At 34.2% G+C, this 22,421-nt stretch overlaps 1 protein-coding gene across 1 annotated transcript in view; it reads left to right on the top strand.

Moving 5' to 3' along the window:
* LOC134539674 (cytoplasmic dynein 2 heavy chain 1) overlaps nt 1-22,421 on the top strand; it is a 446,052-nt gene that overhangs the window by 250,021 nt on the left and 173,610 nt on the right. Inside the window, exons 45-49 of the mRNA XM_063381862.1 lie at nt 5,957-6,213; nt 10,704-10,809; nt 14,244-14,384; nt 14,959-15,107; nt 16,548-16,692. Of these exons, the coding sequence (XP_063237932.1) occupies nt 5,957-6,213; nt 10,704-10,809; nt 14,244-14,384; nt 14,959-15,107; nt 16,548-16,692 (798 nt within the window). The remainder of the gene's footprint in view (nt 1-5,956; nt 6,214-10,703; nt 10,810-14,243; nt 14,385-14,958; nt 15,108-16,547; nt 16,693-22,421) is intronic.

The raw sequence follows: 22,421 nt of genomic DNA, 5'->3' as shown, positions 1-22,421 counted from the left end.
TTTCACCATTAATATCCAATACAGTTTAATGTGTCAGCAAGTATTTACACTTACAATTATGTTAGCAGACGCTGTGTGTGCAGTCTTCAGTTGATACCCGGCGCAACAGTTGTATTTCGGATTCGTGCGCGCACGGTTTGTTATGGCTTTCGCCGGACAAGGTTTTGTAAAGCACAGAACGGGAAAGCCTTTGAAAAGTGCACAGAAAACTATTGTGTTGAATGTTTTGAAAACATTTTCAGACAAATATTCGGATCGTCGTGTGAACGATATCGCGAGTTTAACTGCGGAATTTACGAGTGTTTCGAAGAGCAGTGTGCTTCGTGCAAGGAAAGAATTACAGGACACTGGGACATTAACAACTCCCGGGAAGAAAAGGAAACTTGAGTATCCTGTTATCAAAACTTGTGATGATTTTGTGAAGACGGCTTTTAGGCGTAAAGTGCATAGTTTTTTCTTCGCAGATGAACCACCTACACTGAACAAAGTGCTACAGTGCTTCTGTTATATTACTTTGCCGTTATATAATTAGCACCGACTGTACTGAAGTGTGTGTGTTGCAACTAGTGCTTGGCGTGCAAGAATAATTCAGCCTATCACTTGCTGATGCGGTGCAGTGATACGACGGTGTTTGTTTATTTCAAAACTTAGCTAAGAGTGAACCCATGGTCTCACCCCTAATTATAAACTTGATTTTAGAATAAAATGTGCAATGTTTACGCGATAAAAACTGTAAATTTGTTTTTTTTTTTGACGTTATAACGTCTAATAAATTGATGAACACCGGCTGCACGCACAAAAAAGTGTCCCGTTACGCACATTTTCCCGTTAAGCACATTGTCCCGTTACGCTCATTGTACGATTGCGCCGCATCTATCTCTCTTCCACTCGATTGGAACAACCATCGATTTGACTTTTTCGAGGCACATTAAACTTGAAATACTCCCATTCGTTTCCTACTTTTCCTATCATCGTTCTATCCTTAACAAAATAACACAGATTGGAAGAAGTTAAATAGCAAACATGTATAAAAGTTATAGTTAAAATAATCTTTTCGTTAAAGTAATAAACATATTTTAATTAATTAATGAGTGCAAATAAAAGTAAATTCATCAATTACATTGTAGATTTAATTTCACTTCTTCTTTGTATCCATACAAAGTAGTGATAATTCAATAAAAATTATTAAATTTTATTCATAAAAGTATGCAATCATTTCATCAATGTTTCGTTATGACGTTGTCAAGTTAAACTATCGTCCGTAAACCTACTTTACAGACAACCATTTTTTTTTCTTTTGTACCACTTCCTTATGCTGTGATATTTTTATTAATATTTTTATCCTTGAAAGTCAAACATGCTAAATAAGGTGGCAAGTGAGAGAGTTTTCTCTACAGTAGGCAACATAGTTACCAGCCGCAGAGAATTGTTGTTGCCGCACCATGTCGATGAACTCACCTTTCTCCATGACAATTTGAAATGATTTGCGAAGTGATTTATAGACATATAATTTTTAATTTTTTTTTAATTTTTGATAATCTGGTTGTGCTTCTTCAAAATAGTCTCACTTAAATTTTAGTTACTTGATTTAAACTGTGAATTATGTGACAAGTTTTTCAAAGGAGGTATGTTAGAAATTTTTTATGATCTATGTTATTTTAATAAATGTTTACAAATTTGATTCGAAAAAAATTCGAAACTCGTGAATTTTTTTGAAATTTGATTCGAATTCGATTCGAACTGAAAAATCACAATTCACAGATGTCTAGTAAATAGCGGGATGGATTCGATTTTTGATACGTAATTTGCGTGAAAGTATTGTATTGGACTAAATGGAAACTAAACGGGACCTGAAAAATATAGTGCAATAAACGGGAAAACGTAAATAACGGTAACATAAATAAGGGGTTTCGCTGCATCTAATAAATGTTGAAGTATCACAAATAATCGCAGTAATTGAAAAATTTCGCATCTATTTAGCGTTTATCGCAATTGCGAATTTCATACACCTCTAGTCATAACACAATAGTAACATAATATAATAGTTACAGCATATCCTAGCAAACAAAGCCGAAGTACTCTGAAAAAAAAAAACACTTTTTTGACAAATAAATTTAAAAACATTTGTATTTAGATTAATAGAACTCTCTCAAACATAAAAGTATGTATTTTGGTTGTTTAGAGAATCTGAAATAAACAGTGTTGCATAGCAGCATGTATATGAATGTCAGAATGGGACAGCAAGAACAGATTCATGACTACTGTCAGTAGTTGTGTCACTATGTTCAGATGCACTGTCATCGCTGTCATTACACACATTTATTATAAAACCTTCCAATACATCCTCCTTGACCCAATCCTTTTTCCAATACATGTTCTCTTTACTGACCACGTGTTTACAGTAACCTTCCCAGTCGGTGCTTGTGATGAATCTAAGGCCCTGGTGGTTTGCGACTGCAACGCTTGCAACGAAAGTTCACCAGAAGTATTGTTTTCATGAATTAAACGCTTCATTTTGGCCCACGCGAGCTCAATAGCATTTAATTCACAATTATAGGAAGGCAGACGAATTACACAATGACCATGTAGCTCAGCTAACCTGTCTAATCTGAAACGTTTTTCTCTCGGTCGATGTTTTTCAACAAGTTTGGTAAGTGTTGTTTTCCGCATTTTATTGTAACATTCTATTCCTTTTCTCTGCAACCAAGCTATCATTGCACATTTACTGTTGTACTTGGATGGCGGTTTGTCTTCCTGCTTGCAATGGTATGGAGCATTATCCATAACCAAGACTGAAGCGGGTGGAAAATTTGGAATTACTTTTTCCGTAATCCATTTTTCAAAGTTTCCAGAGTTCATCTGGCCGTGGTAGTCTCGTGTTGTTGTGCCTGCTTTATAAACAAGAGAGGCTCCGGGAAGGAAGCCCTGCCTAGAACCAATGCTTACAACTATCAGTCTGCGCTGAATTTCCTGTTGCCATTACACCTTCAAAGTCACCTTTCTTTTGCCAACATTTCTGAAAGGTTAAATTAGTGTCAACCCAAGATTCATCCATGTAAAATATCTTCTTCCCAGCCTCCCTGCACTGTTTCATCTGAGTCAGGTACCGTGATCGCCAAGCGACAACGTCAGATCTTTCGAGAAGAAGCATTCGCTTATTTTGGCTTCTTCTCAACAAAAAACCCATTTCTTTGAGTATTTTACGCAGCGATGTCTTTCCCCAACTCCATCTGATTTTTTTCTTTCAAAACTGGCAGTAGTTTCCTTGTTGTGGGAACCACTCTTTTTACTGCATAAAATTCGTGTATAGTGTCTCTGATCACTCTTCTATCAAAGTCATCAACTGACAACAAATGTTTCCCAGTTTTTTTTGCCTGAAATGAATAATTAAACATGAGAGGCTGTTTCACGATCAAATAAAGGAGTGTTATATATGTAAATATAAACATATAAATTGTAAATAAATAATATATTAATATAATATACTATACATTAATATATATCATAAAATCATATATATCATAAAATATTATAATGCAATATATATAATGTATATGTATGTATAATGTATGTAATGTAATATAATGTAATATAATATAATATAATATAATATAATGTAATGTAATGCAATATAATTTGTAGCAATATCGTCTACACTTGTAGCTAACAAATATTCTAACAAGCGGTGCAGAAAGTCTGGAAAATTGCCAAATGCAAAACAAACAAACCGTGGGTGAGATTACGGGGAATGCGTTGATAAACATATAATGTAAGTATTATTATTTAAAGTTATAATTACCTTATATTTGCCTGGTATTTGTTTTTTATTTGGCGTCTCTCTGTTGTGTTTTCGGATGCGCAGAACTGATCTTTAGCTTATACCTGTGTATCGCGCAGCTCTCAGTTGCTTTTGCAAGAGGTACTAGCAGACATTTGTTGGCAGCTTCTTCATCACAACACTGGATTACACTACTTATAATTCCCCTCTCCCCACTATGTATTACTTTATTGTATCTTGAATTGTCTGCGTCGGGCCCCATTGTTCACTTCAGAATGAGAGCGTGGCACCTGATGTTTATGCTATGAAACGCATAGCGTCTAATTTGCGCGCGCAGCTGCTTCTCCTCTCTTTTACTCTTCCCCGCTTCCCCGCAAAACGACACGCCTAGTACCTGCTCCGAGAATGAAGGATAGGGTAGGATGGGAGAAGAAGAGCTGGTTATCGCGGTTCGCTTTCCTTCCAAGAAAACCTGTGGGGTGTCTGTTTTGGAGAGAGAGAGAGAGAGAGAGTGAGAGAGAGAGAAAGGCGATATTTTGGAAGACCTTCGAAAGATTCCCGCTAGATGGCAGGCCTTAGAGCTGCAACCTTCGACAACCTCCCCTCACGGAAGCTCTTTCGCCACTAACTCGCCAAATCTAACCCTCTAGCTTATATACGTGCTGGCTGGCCTTACAGTAGTAATAAAGAAGCATTTATGAAACACTTAAGCTCATTTCCAACAAATTCTGACGAATGACTGTTTTTTGTCCTGCACCAATCCCCTTAGGGAACATTTGTGACAAAAAAAAGTTTATATCATTAACTTGTAATTGTGCTTTTTTTTTTTCAAAAGTAATGTTTGTGTGGTTTTGCTCAAATATTATTTTATTCTTGACTCTTCAGGTTTGTATTCAGATTCGAGTCACTCTTTTAAAAATTTAATTCGTGATTTGGATTTCAGAAAAATTGCATTCGCACCATCATTGGTTAAATACTTATTTTATTTATATATTATCCACAGTCAATATATTGTGATTTAGCTAAATGTTATCTTGGTAATTATAGATGCGTGACTATTGGTTTACTTACTATAGCATGTCTAATCCTTAGATTGCAGTGTGCAAACACTCTTGTTCCAAAGCGTGATATCTGCTATTAGCACTGTCCATGTTTCAGTATGCTCTGTTTTCAGATTACCCAATAGCACAAAAGTTTTGGACACAACTTTATAATGTAATGAAAAATTTTAAATATGTACAAAAATAATTATTTTTAAAAGGAAAATTTGGAATGAGAGTTTCGGAAATACATTTTCTTGTTGTATTTTATAAAGAAAATATTTTATAAAGACAATATTTAATTATTACTTTCAAGAAAACAATTGAAAGGTACCATCGTTGTTGCAACGGTTTACGCCATAAAATTTTTTCCCATATAATTTATTATTAAAGATTTTGGCTCTGTTTAACCAATATATATATTAAGGAATGTCTTGTTATTAATAGTGACCTACTGTTACAAATAGTTTCTCCTGTGAAATAATTAATCAGTGTTTAGAATGATATTATTTCTTTCAGAATGTATACAGTCATAATAATTAGGCATGGGCCAGTCAGATCCTAAAATCCTCTAATACCATAAAATATTTAGCATTCAAAAGATTAGATATTCAAGGAAAGAAGATTCAAAAAAAAAATATTAGAGAAAATAAAGTAAATCAAAAAATTCAACACTGATAACCTCTGAAGTTTACTAGGTAATTTTTTTTTATAACTATCCAGTTCCCATTCTCCAAGACACTGTACTTGTAACATGTAATCATATTAATAAAATTACAATATGTAATTATTCTGGAAACTTAGTTTGTGAAACAAACCATGGTTAATATTTTAAATTTATTGTACATTATTTTATTGTTGACCCTTGACACCTAGATTGGATTTGAGGTGTATATTCAAGATACCTACTCCCTGGGATTCGAATTCAAGATTCGGATTCGAGAAAATTGCGATTTGACCCATCACTAGTAATAATGCTAACAAAAATATTTTTTTAATGGTCTTAGAAAAATCAACAGTAGTAAGATTAAAAAAAAAACAAAAACATTAACACTTATCATAAATATTGTTCATATACCAAATAATAATTGTAGTGATGACAAGCCTAAGCGGTGAGCGGTGCGTGGTCTCTGGGCAGGTGTTCCAGTGGACGGGAGAGTTCATGCCGGAGGGACTGCACCTGCAGCACTTGTTCTACAACGCCTCCCGGGACTGCGTCGAAGCCCACACGATGGACCGGGCGGACCACGGCATCGCGACGCCCACGGGGCCCGGCGAGCTCCCGCTCGTCCCGACGCCAGACGTCAAGAAGACAGTGGACGTCGTCAGCGCCTGGCTCCGCCCGGAGACCAGGCAGCCCTTCCTCGTGGTCGGTCCGCAAGGCTGCGGCAAGAGGTGGGTCGTCGGTCCCAGCTCTGCCCGCGTCACAGAGGGGCGATGTGGGGAACGAATAGGTAGGGGGAATCGGAGAACCTCCAATAAAATATACATATTGGCTTACAGCAATGTTATCTCCCACTTGTAATTATTCGAATTTGGACCCCAGCATGAAATGAACCCAAATCACCTTGGTAGGACGTGAGTGCTCTGACCTATTTATGAATGTGTCCCCGTGGTAGATGAAAATTTGTTTTGCAAAGCATATTTCACTATGGGAAATACCTTTTTGATGCGACTTTCACTCAATATTTTTTAAGTTTGTATGCAGCGGAGCCGTTATGAATGTTGCTACGATGATTCAAGATGTTCCGACGATCAAAAAGCAGGCATCTAGTTGGGACAGCTACCAAGAATCTTGGCTCAAACTTTAAACATGGATGCAGTCTTTGCATCTAAGTGGTACCCTTTTTAACATTTATGAAGGGTCCAAGGAATCTCAACCTAATACAAATGACGACTTTATAACTTGGTGAAAAACGTATTGAAAATAATATTTGAACACTTACTAAACAAGAAAATGTTATAAAATCTAATTTTATTAATAGATCCACAATTTATTATTGTGCAGATTAATTTCACTTTAAGCTAGACTCAACTGGCTTATGTATATAGAAGCCTTTGATCATGCTTATTGACCAATGACAAGATTACATCCTTTGGTGATTTACACATGATTTTTTGTAACTACTACTTCTCCTTGATACAACCGGCTTGTGATCATCAAGGATGTTTCAAAAGCACTGTAGCCCACTCATCAGCATAAGCAGATTTCAATGTGATTTAAATCCACTTTGCTACCTAGTGAATCCACAAAATAATTGTGGCTCTAGTTATAAAAGAGTTCCACTTTTCAAAAACTAATTGCATTTTAATAATTAGTATTTTCTATTTATTGATATCTTGTCAGCATTAAGTTATTTATGTTTTATTTGTGTGCACTAGTATTTATGCTTTATCCTGCCTGCATTTTCAAAAACCTCTAAGAAAACGTCACAATTGAATTTTTAAACGTCACTGCACATGTCCCAATTTGAGAAAGTGGAGTTGTTGGGTGAACAACTAATGAAAGGATGTGTTACGTATAGCCACCACATGTGTTTCCTATTTGAAAAACTTACAATTAGTGTCAAGCCTGCTCGTTCATAATTCTGCTTGTGAAATGTTTTCCTTCGTGCTTGGATCCCACCAGATTGTAACTGCCGTCACTGGACTGGTATCTTGTCCGTGTCGAACCCCACTTGGTCTTATGGGCTAGGAGGAGGGGGACAAAATTCCCAGGGATCCTGTAACCACTAGGCCTGTGCGAAGCTTAGACTGAGCGAATCAATCTAAGCTCTTTTTATTGTTCTATTTTACTTTGCCAGGTAATCTACATTTGTTTTATTTGAAGCTACGGTTGTGATGCAAAGCTTCGCGTCTGATGTGAAGCTTCATATTTGTTGCAAAGCTTTAAAAAATTGGAAGTCTAAGATTCACTCATGAAAATTTTTTTTTGTGTTGTTTATGTTTGCTTAAATAAAATTGGTTATAAAAAAATCATCAAAAGGTGGTACTTAATTTTCTTTTATGAATGCTCAATATTAATATTATGCATGTTATTTTATAATTTTTTATTGAATGATGTTATACATAGGGTCCAATTGGTTGATAAATCACTTAATCAGTCCAAACATTACAAATGTTAAAAAGATTCTTTTTACTTTAATATTGTATTTTATAAAATAAGTGTATTACAGTTTTGCCAAGAACAATATTTAGATTTTGATTCGACTTCGTGAATATTTTAAACATTCAATTTGATATTTGCTTCGCATCAAAAAATTAGTTTTCGCACAGACCTAGGAACCACAGAATCCCATTTGATTTTTGAGATTTTTTTTTAATGTTTGGGTTTACTCTGATTGAACTAAATTTACAATTATTGTATTGTAAATAGGATTTGTAGCAAACTTTATAAGTTATGCGACATGCACAGATTACATTTACGGTTTTGGCCAAAGTAATTTTTAAAGTCTTTAAATTATTCTTTTTATTTTGAGGTTTGAAAAGTTGAACATAAAATAACAGTCCTTGGTTTCTCTCGATGGCAGCTGAGTAACTTCTAGTTGCTGCTTGTGTGGAGTCCTTTGAAAACTTTGATCCTCTTCTTTCACCATTTTAAATGTTTTCATTTGAGGTGTACCGACATTGAAGAAACTGGTTGCTGAACACAGGTACAGATTGTCTTATATGATCAGATGAAACCAACGGCCTAATCGTAGGGACTGGAGTTGCCGGTGGTATCCAGTGCTAATGTAGATTCATTTGGTTGATTCTTGTATTACTTTGTTATTTTTTTGTATGGTTTTTTTACCAGTTTTTATGTTTAATTTATATCTGTATATTTTCATACTTTGTGTTCAATTAAATATGTTTGTACTTGTTTTGATTTGGTCACTGCAGCTATGTGGTGATCTCACCTAGCGTGTGTTAGCCCATTGCATATGTGTCCACCTATTGCAGATAGTCCTCAGGTAAAGCCTGAGTGCTTGTATCTGCAGTGACCATTGTGTTCTTGTCCGTATGTGTCGTACCCACAGTTAAAGCCCACAGCTGTTGGTGGGCATGCCACAATTACATATAAATAAATAACTAAATAAATAAATTAAAATTAAAATGGTGTAGAACCTAAAAATTGTTTTGCAAATTTGCAGAAACAACTTTTTAAGATTTCTTTCAATTGTTTTAATAAAAGTTTATTATTTCAGTAATTGAGATATTGCCATTTTTCTTTTAATAAAAGCTGTGTTTTATTTTACAATTATTTCCAACATCCAAATAATTGATTACCAAAATTGTAATATACCGTATTGGTCCGAAAATAGGCAGACCTTTTTTGCCAGTTTTGTCAACCTTGAAATCTAGAGTCGGCCTGTAATGGGGCACTAGCCAAAATAGTATAATTAAACACATACATTTCAAGGAGAATCACTTATGGCATAAAAATGTTATCAGATATACAATTCATTGACCTTAAATTATGCTGTACTTACGTGGAATTAGTAATTTTTCCAACTTAGAAAAATAATAAACACACCTAACCCCAATAACGTATTATATTTTAAGTTAAGTACACAGATGTGGTCACTTGTAGCACATAACTTTTAAAAGCTCGGTCTGGTTATTTTTTAACTGTATTTTACAGGCTGCGGTAATTTTATTTGCTTGTAAAATGTGGTATTTACCGTAAACAATTAGTAAAAACAGCAATTATTTTGCCGTAAGGTTATTTACCGTATTCTCCGTTCACTCTTACCTGTTTTTTGGAATAAACAAAGCCTCTTGTAAACAAACATTTTCATTGACTGCCGGCCACCGCGTAATAGTCCCTTGGTTATGTACCATTTGTAAGTATTTTTACCATGCCTTTTTTATAACAATTGTTGTTATATAGGATTATAGCATCTCACCATTGATATCCAATATAGTTATAGTGTCAGCAAGTATTTACTTACAATTATGTTAGCAGACGCCGTGTGTACGGTGTACAGTTGATGCCCGGCGCAACAGTTGTATTTCGGATTCGTGCGCGCACGGTTTGTTATGGCTGACGCCGGACCGAGTTTTGTAAAACACAGAACGGGAAAGTCTTTGAAAAGTGCACAGAAAACTATTGTGTTGAATGTTTTGAAAACATTTTCAGACAAATATCCGGATTGTCGTGTGAACGATATCGCGAGTTTAACTGCGGAATTTACGGGTGTTTTGAATCGTATTTTATGTTTATTTGTATTTTTTATGACATTCTATACCATTATGTATGGTCTATTGAATGTAATAAAAATCAATCAATCAATCAACCATATTGTTGTCTTACGTTACGGTGCTCTATTATCGAATATTCAAAAAATAAACATTGCTTTTTTTCTGCCAATTCCAAAAGTAAGTGTAATAAGATATGCAGAAACCATAAATAATGTGGCAGCTGGGCGGAAATATGGTGTTGACGAGAAGAATGCGTCGCTGGCGGGCTCAAGCAAATAAATTGAAAATGTAGTTTTCCCTGATTTTGAGTTGCTGTAGAAGGGGTCGGCCTATTTTCGGAACAATACTGTAAATAATTGTAAGGTTGTTTACAATTTACTGATAAAGCTAGGTATATAGGTTAATTTGATTAAATATAACCTATAGTTTTCATAGAATCCGTCAAGTGTTTATGCTAGCTCTTCTAATGTTATTTGTTAGTTGTTCTGTTACTACAGAAAAAGTCTGTTAGGAAAAAGCTCAAGGAATTAAAAAAAAATTAATTTCAGTATCTAGGAAGATTAAGTTAATTTGCAGAGACATGAAACTTGTTCACAAATCAGAAATGCGAGAGAATAGATTTGATTTCCTTTTCTATGTGCAGTGGTTGTTGGTCAACAACTTCAAGGGGTGTAATTTTTAATAATTGTACATATTTTCAGCCTGATACTAAACCATTGCTTCAGTAAACTCCGAGCTACTGACGTGGCAGTTGTGCATTGCAGTGCTCAAATCACCCCTCTTCATGTGCTGCAAAAACTAAACCAGGTACTTTTTTATTTCGATATTTTACACTTTTATACAGTAGAGAGTCCTGATGTTAGTTTAATTCTTTATCAATAGAGACAAGATTATATGGTGCATTGCGATAAAGTCAAATAACACCAAACGAATATCAATACACCATGTAACACCAAAATGCAAGTTAATGTTATTTGTACAGAAGTGTAACCAAAAATCATTAAACTAATCAGCATATTTAATATATTAAATTCAATGTATGTAAATTATTTAACACAAAGTTAGTACTAAAAGTATGTACTAAATATATATTAGGGAAAAATGATTTTTTATTTATTTATTTATTTATTTATTTTAAATTTTATTTATTGTCTTTATTGGTGGCAAAGTTAAGACGATACACCTTTTCTTAAACATAAACATTTATTATACCTTTTTTTTTTTTAATATTGGAACTGTTGGATTTTTACATTATTATATTGGTACATTTTTAAAATCCTAATATACTAGCTGATTTATTTGTATTTTTCCCCAGTAGTTAGACATGCATCATACAAAATCTTATATTGTAAAATTGCATCATGTATCGGTCACAATGACACTGTTTGGTGAAATAAGTATCATTGAAGAATTAGTGCCGTTTTTGTTGTATTTGGGTACTATCTTTATGAATAATCAGAGTTTATAAAAAATAAGAACAATAACAACATCTCCTTGTTTTAAATAATGTAATTGATCTGAAAATCAAACCATAAAATCTTGTCTCTACTTATAAAATGTTTACTGACAACCACATATCTGCTGTAGATGACTAGTTCATGATTGGTGTGGGGTGCATGTAGGTTAACTATTTTTTTTAAATCTATAGCTTGATTATTTTTTTTTGTAATATTGAGAATACTCGTTTCTTACATTTGTGTGTTTTTACAAAAGCCGCAGCTCCAAAGTTATGTAGGTTCTACATTACATCACCAAATCCAGTCCAAAATATTGACATTGTAGTGATTTTAAGCATTTTAGGTGAGAAGAATGTGTCACATCATGTTTGTTTTATTGTTTGGAAAAAATATCTGTACGAATTAACTGTAAAATCTCAATTATCTGCAGGCTGATTATCTGCTTTGCTGCTTATCTGTGGCACGTTGTGAAATATGGAGTAAGCTAATTTATATCACAAGAGTAAGTAACTACTATCGTCCAATCTTTACTACTTGAGGGCAGGTATACGATCAACGATCATACAAAATCTGAATTACAAAAGACAGTATAAAAAGTAGTAAGAGGAGATAGATTTTCCAGAAATACCTATTTTATATTTATGTATTTATTGTTTTATTAAAATAGAATCAGTCAGTTAGTTATGACTTATGAAACACACTTTGCTGGTGATCTTCCTGTTGTATTTTATTGTTAAGATGCTGTTCTGAATTGTCACACCACCTTCATTTTCTCTGAGTTCTCATTTTAGTTATATTTTATATTTATGTAACTGTCTTACCCATTGTGATTCCTCAAACTGATAAACTATCAAAAACATACTGTACAAACATAAATAAAGAAAAATTAAGCAATCAGCCAATAACACAGATGTTATATATGCCAGCGATCAATTGTTTTAAAACCATTATTTGAAATTGTATTGTATGTTATTGACATGAGAAGTAATTAAAGCGAGCAAAATTTAAAGAATCATATGAACTTTGGTCTGTAAGTATGATGACATCTTCATTTTGACATAAGCCAGTTAATAAGATTTTTTTTTGTGTGTTGGTATACAAGATGACTGAACTCAACAAATTAAATTTTTATATTAATCTCAGGTGAGGCATATCTTTTTCAGTCAATACTAAGTTAATGTATAATGGCAATGGAACAGTGGTTTTTATTATAGTTTTTTTTTTTTTTTGCAAATAGTGTTGATTTGTTATGGATAAAAAGTTAAATATAAAAATAAATACATCGGAAAGAGAACTAGGTCAGCTTTGGGGATGGTGGAAGCTGACTTTTCTTTATTTATTTCAGAAAATTAAAACTAGGTAAATTATTTAAGAACATTAGACAGGGAAATTTGAATTTTTCATCAGGGAAAGTGAGAGAAATTCAATTACAAATTTGTGTGGACACAGTGTTGAAATAAATTTTCTCCACAGTCTTGTTGTGTTAAAGAGATTGTTTTTTATCACTGTGGCTATCAAATATAGGATATAATATTTAGTGATATGTTCTTAAACCTCGTGCTAATGCTATGACTGAATTAAGAGAAGAATTTAAGCTTTTGTTTTTTCTGCCCGTGTTTTAACTGTAAGCTCATGAAACAGTAGACCTACTCTTCATATTATTACGATTTATAATGTGGGGAGAACTGGGTTATTAAGGGATAGCCCAATGAAATTTTATTACACTTAAATTATTTACTAATATTTACATAAATAATAAATAATGCTACTTAAAAAAATATCCTATCACATATCACTGGCTCTTAAAATGTTTGTCCTCAAGTCACTCAATGTCTGTCAAGTTCCACAGTTTGTACTCCTCACTAGAGCTAAGCTCAACAGTGGTTCACCCCTCACCTAGCGCCTGTCCACACAAACAGTCTCGTGCCACTCAGTCGCCCCATTTTCCCGATTCAGTCGAACTCCGTGTCGCGTCACTCTCAGGGGGAGTCTCCCACCGTCTTTGCCGATGTCGCACTTTCATTCGCTCTGAATTCACTCTGAACTGTCGCGAAACTCACCACGGAACTCTCACCTAACTCTTCGCCAAACTCACGCGACACCCATCACAGAACTCATTGCAGAACTCTCGCCGCACTCCTCGTGGAATTCACTGCGTAACTCTGTCGCCGAACTCTCACCGCAATAATGGCACTCACCGGTCCTCACCGTCGCGAGACTCTTGTCACCCCAAAAACTACTACGGAGGCCAACGTCCCTGCTTAAGTAGTCTGTGCCACCCTTCTAGAACTGACGAGAGTAATTCTGATAAGTCACATCATCCCGCGCCAACCCAACGCCCGAAGTGTTGAGAATAGCGTCGCTCATTCACGCGGAGGTCCGTGCTATTCCCAAGGCCGCTTGATGATAGATAGTGGCGCTGAGGCAGGATGATGCACGGAGTGATTAGGGGGAGGGGGGTAGCAACGACCCTTGTAATCCGGCCGGGCGCGTGTGGCATGCCTTACATCTGCAGGCCACACATGGCTGTGCAGGGCTGCCAACCAGCTCCGAACCTCGCATCGCGGTCTGGTCTCTCATGTTTGTAACAACATTGTACTAGATTGACAGTTAGGTAAAAAATGAAAGTTGGATTTTTACCTCCCACAGTCGTGAAAGTCAAGGGACCTCCAAGATAACATCATGGGTAACGACTGAGTGCTTATGAATATTTCTAAATCATGGAGTTGTGTACTAAATTTATGTAATTGATGTGTATTTATTTATGGTCAACTTTATTTCTAGGTTTGCATGGTGATTTCAAGTAACATGGGAAGAGTATATCGTCCCAGAAATTGTGATCATCTCATTCTTTATTTCAAAGATATAAATTTGGCAAGACCGGACAAGTGGGGAACTAGCATGCTAGTTTCATTTCTCCAGCAGGTACGTTAAATATAAACTGTTTACCAATTTATAAATATGTACCTCAGAGCCTGTTTCATTTGTAACTTACTGTTGAAAGTTCTACAGCAGATAACTGAGCATGAGCAAAGAGCTTTCCTTACGATGTTCTAGTGTCGTAAGGTTAGAGACAAGACATGGTGGTTTTATTTTTAGTCCAATTTCATTTTAAAAAATATATATATATTTTAGCGGTTTCGTAATACTTGTTCCACCAAAATAGAGGTAAAAATTACATGCTGCATTTTTACGGTAAAATAATTTTTTAGTTAAGTGGTCTAAACAGATGCAGTCAGAATTCAGAATAATAAAAAAAAATAATAGCGAGCATTTATGGTTTAAAATTGATTCCATAAGAGAAGCACGATAAAATAAATTACATTAATTTTTCTGATCCATGCACTTTAGAAAATTTTTGTCCAGAAATAATGAGTTTCCTTAAATTTCAAACATTAAAGATTTTTTTTATATTTTGATATTTGTATTCTAATGTGATTCGAACCAAAAAAAAACTGATTTCAGACAGGTATAAAAATTTGGGTATTGATTATTACAGCTCATCACATATCGAGGGTTTTACGACAGCAATATGGAGTGGGTTGGCCTGGAAAATTTCCAGATCGTGGGAAGTATGACGGCGGATGGAGGAACTGGCCACACTCTTACCACAAGGTTTACTTCTATCACTCGCATATACGCAGTCAGGTAGGTTCGGTTTGTAACATAAACGTTGAAACTATTGAAGAATATCTGAAAGTGCATGACAATTGTTATAACTATTCTTGATGTAAGTGAAAGATGCTAGATCTTGTACAACTTTATTTATGTATTTATATACTATAGGTGGTGTAGTTGAGGTGATACTCTATTCTGTTACACTTTACCACACTTGTAATTTATTTGCTTATTACATTAGCTATTCAGAATGAACAATCAGTAAGTGTCCGAACTTCTGACACCTTTGTAAGGGGCCTAACTTCTAACACCCATTTTTAATGGTCCAAGCTTCTGACACCAAATGTAAAAAAAAGGCTGATATGTATCAAAAGTTGTGACACCACCACTGTTAAACTGGACTTAAGGGGTTGAGGGTTAGAGGGATGAAGTGGAGGGGTTGGGAAGAGGAGGGCGCTGGGCTCGTGATCTTTGCACTTGTTGCCTGCCTTTGAGGTTTCTTGGGAGTTAGTTACAGTGTCCTTTGATTAATACGTCCTGTATATTTGTCGTGACTGCATGCTCAGCTCTGTACAAGAAGTCTAGACGCGGTAGCCCCTATTCTACCCGAAGGTCGAAGGTCGAATGTTGAATCCAGACCTTGGTCTCCAGCACCCGCAGCACTGCATACCGCAGTAGGGCTCGTGACGCCTTATGACTTTAAACTATGTCTTAGGTGCTTGATGCATTTCTTTCACGCCTAGTAACCTCACAGTATTCTCTGCACAACCATCTCATGTCCGCACTCATTTCACTTCTGCGGCACCGTCAAGCGGTGTGTTAGTATTCGCAAACACAGTGCACCGTGGAACAAACAGAATCACCAGGGCATCGAGTGTCAGTGCACTGTCATCACACAAAGACTTGCTCATTTGACAACTGGACAACGTCGGTGCCTCCACCGAGTTGAGACTTAAATCCTCGAAAATTATATTCCCTTAAAAATCAAACATAAATAAGATAGAGTTGATGATAAAATAGATATTATGCTGATAAATAAACTTAATTGTTAGTTTAATATTTAAAAAAAAACAAGCATTAAACATAACAAAATCCAACCAAAAATTATTATTTAATTTATACTTTAAATTAAGTATAGGTATACACCCACTGCAATATATGAAAGGGTAAAACATTACATTTGGCCAATATAAAAGAAGAAAAAAAGTAAGTAAAAGGCGATATATTAATACCCGTCTCACACAGATTCACTCAGTTGGTAAGTCATGAAGTGGTCATGCTAAGTAGAGGTCTTATTTATATGCTCGATTCTCTTGTGTTCTTACATGAAGGTGTGTTCTTACGCACAAGGTTATATCCGGTGGTCGACAAGGTTTCGAATATTGTCTGAAAACTGTTCTGTTTTACAAAGTTTCTGTGTATGTTTGGAGTCCAAGTTTCGATGTCTTATGTGATTATTTTTTTGTCCAGCTATCCTGAAAAAGAGCAGCTCCAGACAATTTACAACATCTATCTTACAGACATCATGAGCAAGTGTTTGCCAAAGCACCCAGTGTGGAAGTCTTCTGCAAAGGTTACGTCCCTTACGTCATCCATGATAACTGTTTATCAAGAGGTACAGTAATACTTTATGGCTCTTGGTAGCCCTTTGTGAATGTCAGTTATTTTAGTTCAAATTGAATAAAAATAAAAACAGTAAATAATTCTCAAATAAAAATACAGAATTCAAATAGTAATAATAAGAGTTGGATTCCCACAAAAAAAAAGTTACATCACGTAACAAATATGTAGGGAAATAAATATAGTTTAAAAAACTAAAAAACATGCTTTTAAAGAATATCAAACTAAAAAGTTAAAAATAAATATAGTTTAAAAAACTAAAGAAACATGCTTTTAAAGATTATCAAACTAAAAAGTAAAAAATAATTTTAAAATTAAATTTATGACAATAGTATATAAGCAATACTAGTATAAATGAGAAAAAAGCTTGAGGTGCTTTGTGCCATATTTTTTGAATATTAAGCGCCCCATGCTTTTTTCTCATTTATACTAGTATTGCTTATATACTAGTCATAAATTTAATTTTAAAATTATTTTTTACTTTTTAGTTTGATAATCTTTAAAAGCATGTTTCTTTAGTTTTGTAAACTATATTTATTTTTAACTTTTTAGTTTGATATTCTTTAAAAGCATGTTTTTTAGTTTTTTAAACTATATTTATTTTTAACTTTTTAGTTTGATATTCTTTAAAAGCATGTTTTTTTAGTTTTTTAAACTATATTTATGTATAATTATCATAGGGAAATGAGTTACCGACACTACCTATTACCATCTGAGATAACTATTTGGAGTTGCAACGTCACAAAGAAATGGTAAAGTCTCTACGAATCATTTGCAGTTAGATGTATGGATATAATATTAGAATTTACCGGGGAAAAAAAAAAACATTTTTTTTTTCGGCGTGGCCGGGAGTAGAACCCACGATCGCTGAATCCGAAAGCTGACGTCACAGAAGTCGCGCGCCTTAGACCGCTCGGCTAACGAACGTAATGAAATGGGTGGGACATTTTACAGTGATGAGTCACTTACTCTTAGTCGAAAGAGTTACAGACGGACAGACAGAGTTACAGACGGACAGACAAACATACAGGTGAAGCTAATATAAAGCATGTAATAATACAATAAATTTGTATTGTAGTGGCTTATAGGAAATTAGATAAATGATACTTAAGTGAAAGATTAGTAAGGTTAAGTAAGCTTAAATAATTATACACAAAAAGTTTGTTAAAATATTTCAATTTAAAAACATTATATATGTTTTTATGCAGCCAACCTAACATAACCAACCTTTCACTAAATATTTATTTGCTTTATTTCTCAGAACCAGCTACTGTACACATTAGTCCAGAAAATTTTCGCCAATTACAAAATACAACAAAATTCATTCTTTTTTTCATAAAAAATTGTGAAATTGTTTTTAATGCACTGTTTTGTTAATGGCAGCCAGGTAAACTTGTTTTATTTAAGCAATTTTACAAACAGTTTCTTTTAATTTTCTTTGGAATCCAGGATTAATATTTCTGTTTGACTATTTTTTTTTTCAGAAGTCTCAAGGTATGTCATTATATGACGAGTAAGCTGCTTCTTTGTTGCATGATGGTAGATGAGTTGTCACTTTCGAGTCTTACACTGTTAAAACTATCATGTTCTCTTCTTTTAATGGCCATCACAAAGGAATGATAGTGTTTTGTGTAGTAGTCCATAGTTAACATTTATGAATTTTTTTCTACTACTGGGGCCTTGTTCTTAACGCTGTCGGAATAATTCCTCTAGAGGAATGATCGGACAGTTTCATTTGGGTTGGCAATTCATATGCCTATTCTTGAAATTGCTATAGCGGGTATTGGAATCCACAGTGTCTGGTTTTACGAAAAGTCTCTTTGGAAATGTGGCAACGTTGCTTATAGTGTTGACGTCACTGGTAAAAGGCTAATCACGATCAAGAAAGGAGCATTTACCACCAAAGAGTGTGTTTGTTTTTTCCCTTTATCTCTATTCTGGTTGGTAGAGGTGGAATGGTGGAAGTTTTGTGTGTAAAAACCTGTAAGCCATGATGGAAAGTTTCATACAAGAACCGCTTTATGAAAATTGTTACATATTCATGTGTTTCAGTATTTAAAAACACTTGTTTCATTTAAAAGATTCCGTTTTTTAATCTATAATTCCCGCTTATTTATTTTATACTCATATCATGTTTGTTTTTTTTGTAGGAAGAGGTGAAAATAAATTGTTGCAGTGTTTGTTGGTTTCAAAAATAATTTTTGAAAGTGTAAGTAGATTTTTATAATCACTAAAAGTCATTTAAAAATGATAAATATTATGGACAAGTTTTTGGCAAGTATTGCGAGAGAAAATTGCTAATTTTGTACCGCAGCGGCTTCTAGGAAAACATTTACACATTTATCAACAAATCTTCTTACAGTAACTATACTTTTCTGTCATATTGTTTATTTATTAATAATGGTGTGGGGTTGTATTGATGTGTTTTGTTTGCAAGTAGATAATCCACGAGTATCTAACTACATGGCAGGAATGTAGATAAGTTTGTGAGATAGGAAGGGGGAAAAAAGTATAACCTATATTTTCACAATCAACATCCGCAGCCTTGCTTTCAAAGCCGACGGACGTTTCACATATCAGCTCCGTCTTCTCTATGAGTTTTCATTTGATCGTCACTGTAAATTGTCAAGTTTTCTATATTTTTTAACATGAACTTGTCTCATCAACCAATTGTATTTCCTCGGGTTCAGTGTACCCATTTATGATGTTTCAATCAATAATTCGGTGCTAGACGTGGACTTGAATCATGTTCAGATCTCCAACTAAAAAATCTACGACAAAATCCATGGGTAACCAGGATCAATCTGCAGGTGAAGTGTTCACCAAGTCAGGGCGCTCTAACTTGAAAGATCTATTTAAATTAGTGAATTCCTATGTGTCAGAGTTGACTAATTGAAGAACGAAAACATGTTATTGAAAATCCTTCTGATTGACCCAAGAAACGAAACAGCAGACATGAAGTAGGAACTGCTTCTTACCAAGGATTATCTACGGAACACACGTACTGAAATAAACTCCTACAGTCAAGCTCTCAGAAAATTGTCTATAACCAAGTCACCCATCTGTCCTCTTGCGAAACGTGACTCCAGTCACCGCAACCAGCCAAATGACCTACTCCAACAAAGCGCAAATGATGCTGTTAAGGTAGCTCCAACAACAACAACCATTATGTCAACAGCGACGGCTTTATTAGGGACACAATATTGAATCGGATACTTTACTCATATCGTTACTTTTGATTTGATACCAGTACTTAATGTATCAATATTTTCATTCGATACTCTGTACTAATTTGAGTACTTTACATCTAGTATCGAATAGATTCAAGCAACTAAACTCTAAAATGGAATGCAGCCCACAGCACAGCACACTATTATTTTAGGAATGCGACTGATTTATTACTGCCCCACCCCAGTATTTTTTTTTGTTTCCTTTCTGTTGTTAGTTAAACTCATGCATACCAATTACATTTAAGAATTTGAAGGTTGAAGCATCTAGTACACTGTGTTATCGTATTATTATTATTTTATTTTTAAGTGATGCACCAAACCAAGGTTCAGTGATAGGAATATTTGTTAAACTATATGTGAGTTTGATATGTAGTCTGTGTGTCATACTTCCAAGGACAGAAGACTGAACTACATTGATATGCTTTTCTTAAATTCCTATTGTTGTATCAGCTAAATATGTTACTAAGCCCCAACTGACAAAAACACTACACATCTGTTTATTGTATAATTTATTAGAAATATGGCTTTTAATCATATAGTTTATGAATAATATGCCTATCATATTGACTTGCAACCCATTTATTGTAAATTAAAAAAAACAACACCAGATACACAAACGCATAATTTTACAAAAGAAATATCAAGTAGAAAACCAAACATTAAAGAAAGTTATGTTAATATTCTCATTTATGAACAAAGAAACACAAGCAATACTAAACAAAACATGTTAAAGCACGTAATGCAATTTAATGATAAAGCATGAAAAAGTAAAGTATAGGGGATTATTCACCACAAAGTCAGCAAATCGTTAAAATGAGTAGAAAAGCATTATGCAACATAAATTATGATAACAAAATACATAACGACCACAAATACTTCTTAAAATGTATTTAATGCTATTATTATATCAGAAAATGAACAACAGTTTTACAATATAAGATAATAAAATGAATTATTGAACAATTTAACAAGTAGGAACGGTAATAACCCGGGTTATTACAACTTTCTAACAAAAAAAATTATCAAAATTTTTAAGTAGTTTTTTATCGTAACTGGAACAGACAGAATAAAAACAAACTATATTTCTATATTTTTATATCAATACTGTAAATAGCCATTTTCAATAGTTGTTCATAAATTGATTCTATATTCAGACTCTTTACTTCGAATATATTTATTATAAAGGTAGCCTACCGAATCTTTCCGATACCTACTCATATCACTACTTCAGTTCCAATACTTTTACTCATTAGATTGTACTGTTTCAATACGATTCTACGGAGGTATCGATACTTTTGGTTTCGATATCGTGTCCCTAGGCTTTATCCAAGTGAAAAACGGTTGCAAGGCTCATCCTATTGAAAAACCTGACATCTAAAAATAACACGAAAGGAAAAAAAAAAAATGTAACTGGGGATGAGTACATTCTAACTCAAGATGATCTCCAAGCCAGCTCCAAGAAAAAAAGCACTCTTTGTCACGAGATTTGAGCCAACTGTTCATGAACAAGAAATTTGTTGATATCTCTCATGAACTTAATTTATTTTTAGTAAAGGTACCAAACTCAAAATAAAATACAACTCCTACACATCCTCCCACTTATCTGTGTTAGAAGACTTAAATAGAATAAACAATATAGTTTTCTGGCCTAGTGGGTGCATGATTAGCCCTTGCTTACTTCCGGAGAAAATTATCAGCAATGTTTCAATATCTGACGAATCCAGCTACGGTAGTGGGTTGAACCCATTTTGTTCAGTTTCTAGTGTAACCGGCTCTTGCTCTACTTTGGTGCCTGAGAGGGCTTCTTAACTGCTTCTCTGTGGATCAATCATCAAAATGTAAGAGGTTTAAGGGGAAAAGCTAATGAATTTTACGAAAATCTAGTAAATTCAGATTATGACCTCATTTGTTAAACTGAAACATGGTTTAATGAAAACAGCATTAACTCGCATTATTTTACTGACAGTTACATTATTTTCAGGAACGACAAAGATGCTCTTGTTACTATGAAGAAACGCTGTGTGAAAAAACATATATTTAATTTGGTTGAACTATTAAACTGTTTTGATTTCCTGGTATTGAGGCAGTTTGGCTGTTAATAAAATCATCATCTACAACTTAACTAATTCTCAGAAACATTTACCTACCTCCAGATGTATCCCCTATTGTCTATCAAAATTACATGTAAACTTTTGAAGAAAAACTTATATCTAGGGAAGAAGATTTATTAATCCTTGGCAATTTCAATGTTCCTGTTGTTGGTTGGACTAATAATCACTCTGATAACGTTCCACTTCCTCAAGTAAAATCTAAAGCACATCATCTTATTAACATTACCTCTAGTCTTGGACTTTCTCAATTCAAATAAACTTTTAGATACCTGTTTTCTGTTTAACTAACTTAAATCCAAGTTCAGTTTCTCATACTGTTGACATCCTTATCAAAGAAGACCTACATCATCCCCCAATAAATATCAATATTATAATTGACATTC

This window comes from Bacillus rossius, chromosome 15, assembly GCF_032445375.1.
Source record: "Bacillus rossius redtenbacheri isolate Brsri chromosome 15, Brsri_v3, whole genome shotgun sequence".
In the NCBI taxonomy this organism is placed as follows: Eukaryota; Metazoa; Arthropoda; class Insecta; order Phasmatodea; family Bacillidae; genus Bacillus; species Bacillus rossius.
The sequence above is the reverse complement of the archived record's forward strand: the minus strand, read 5'-3'. Positions and strand labels throughout refer to the sequence as shown.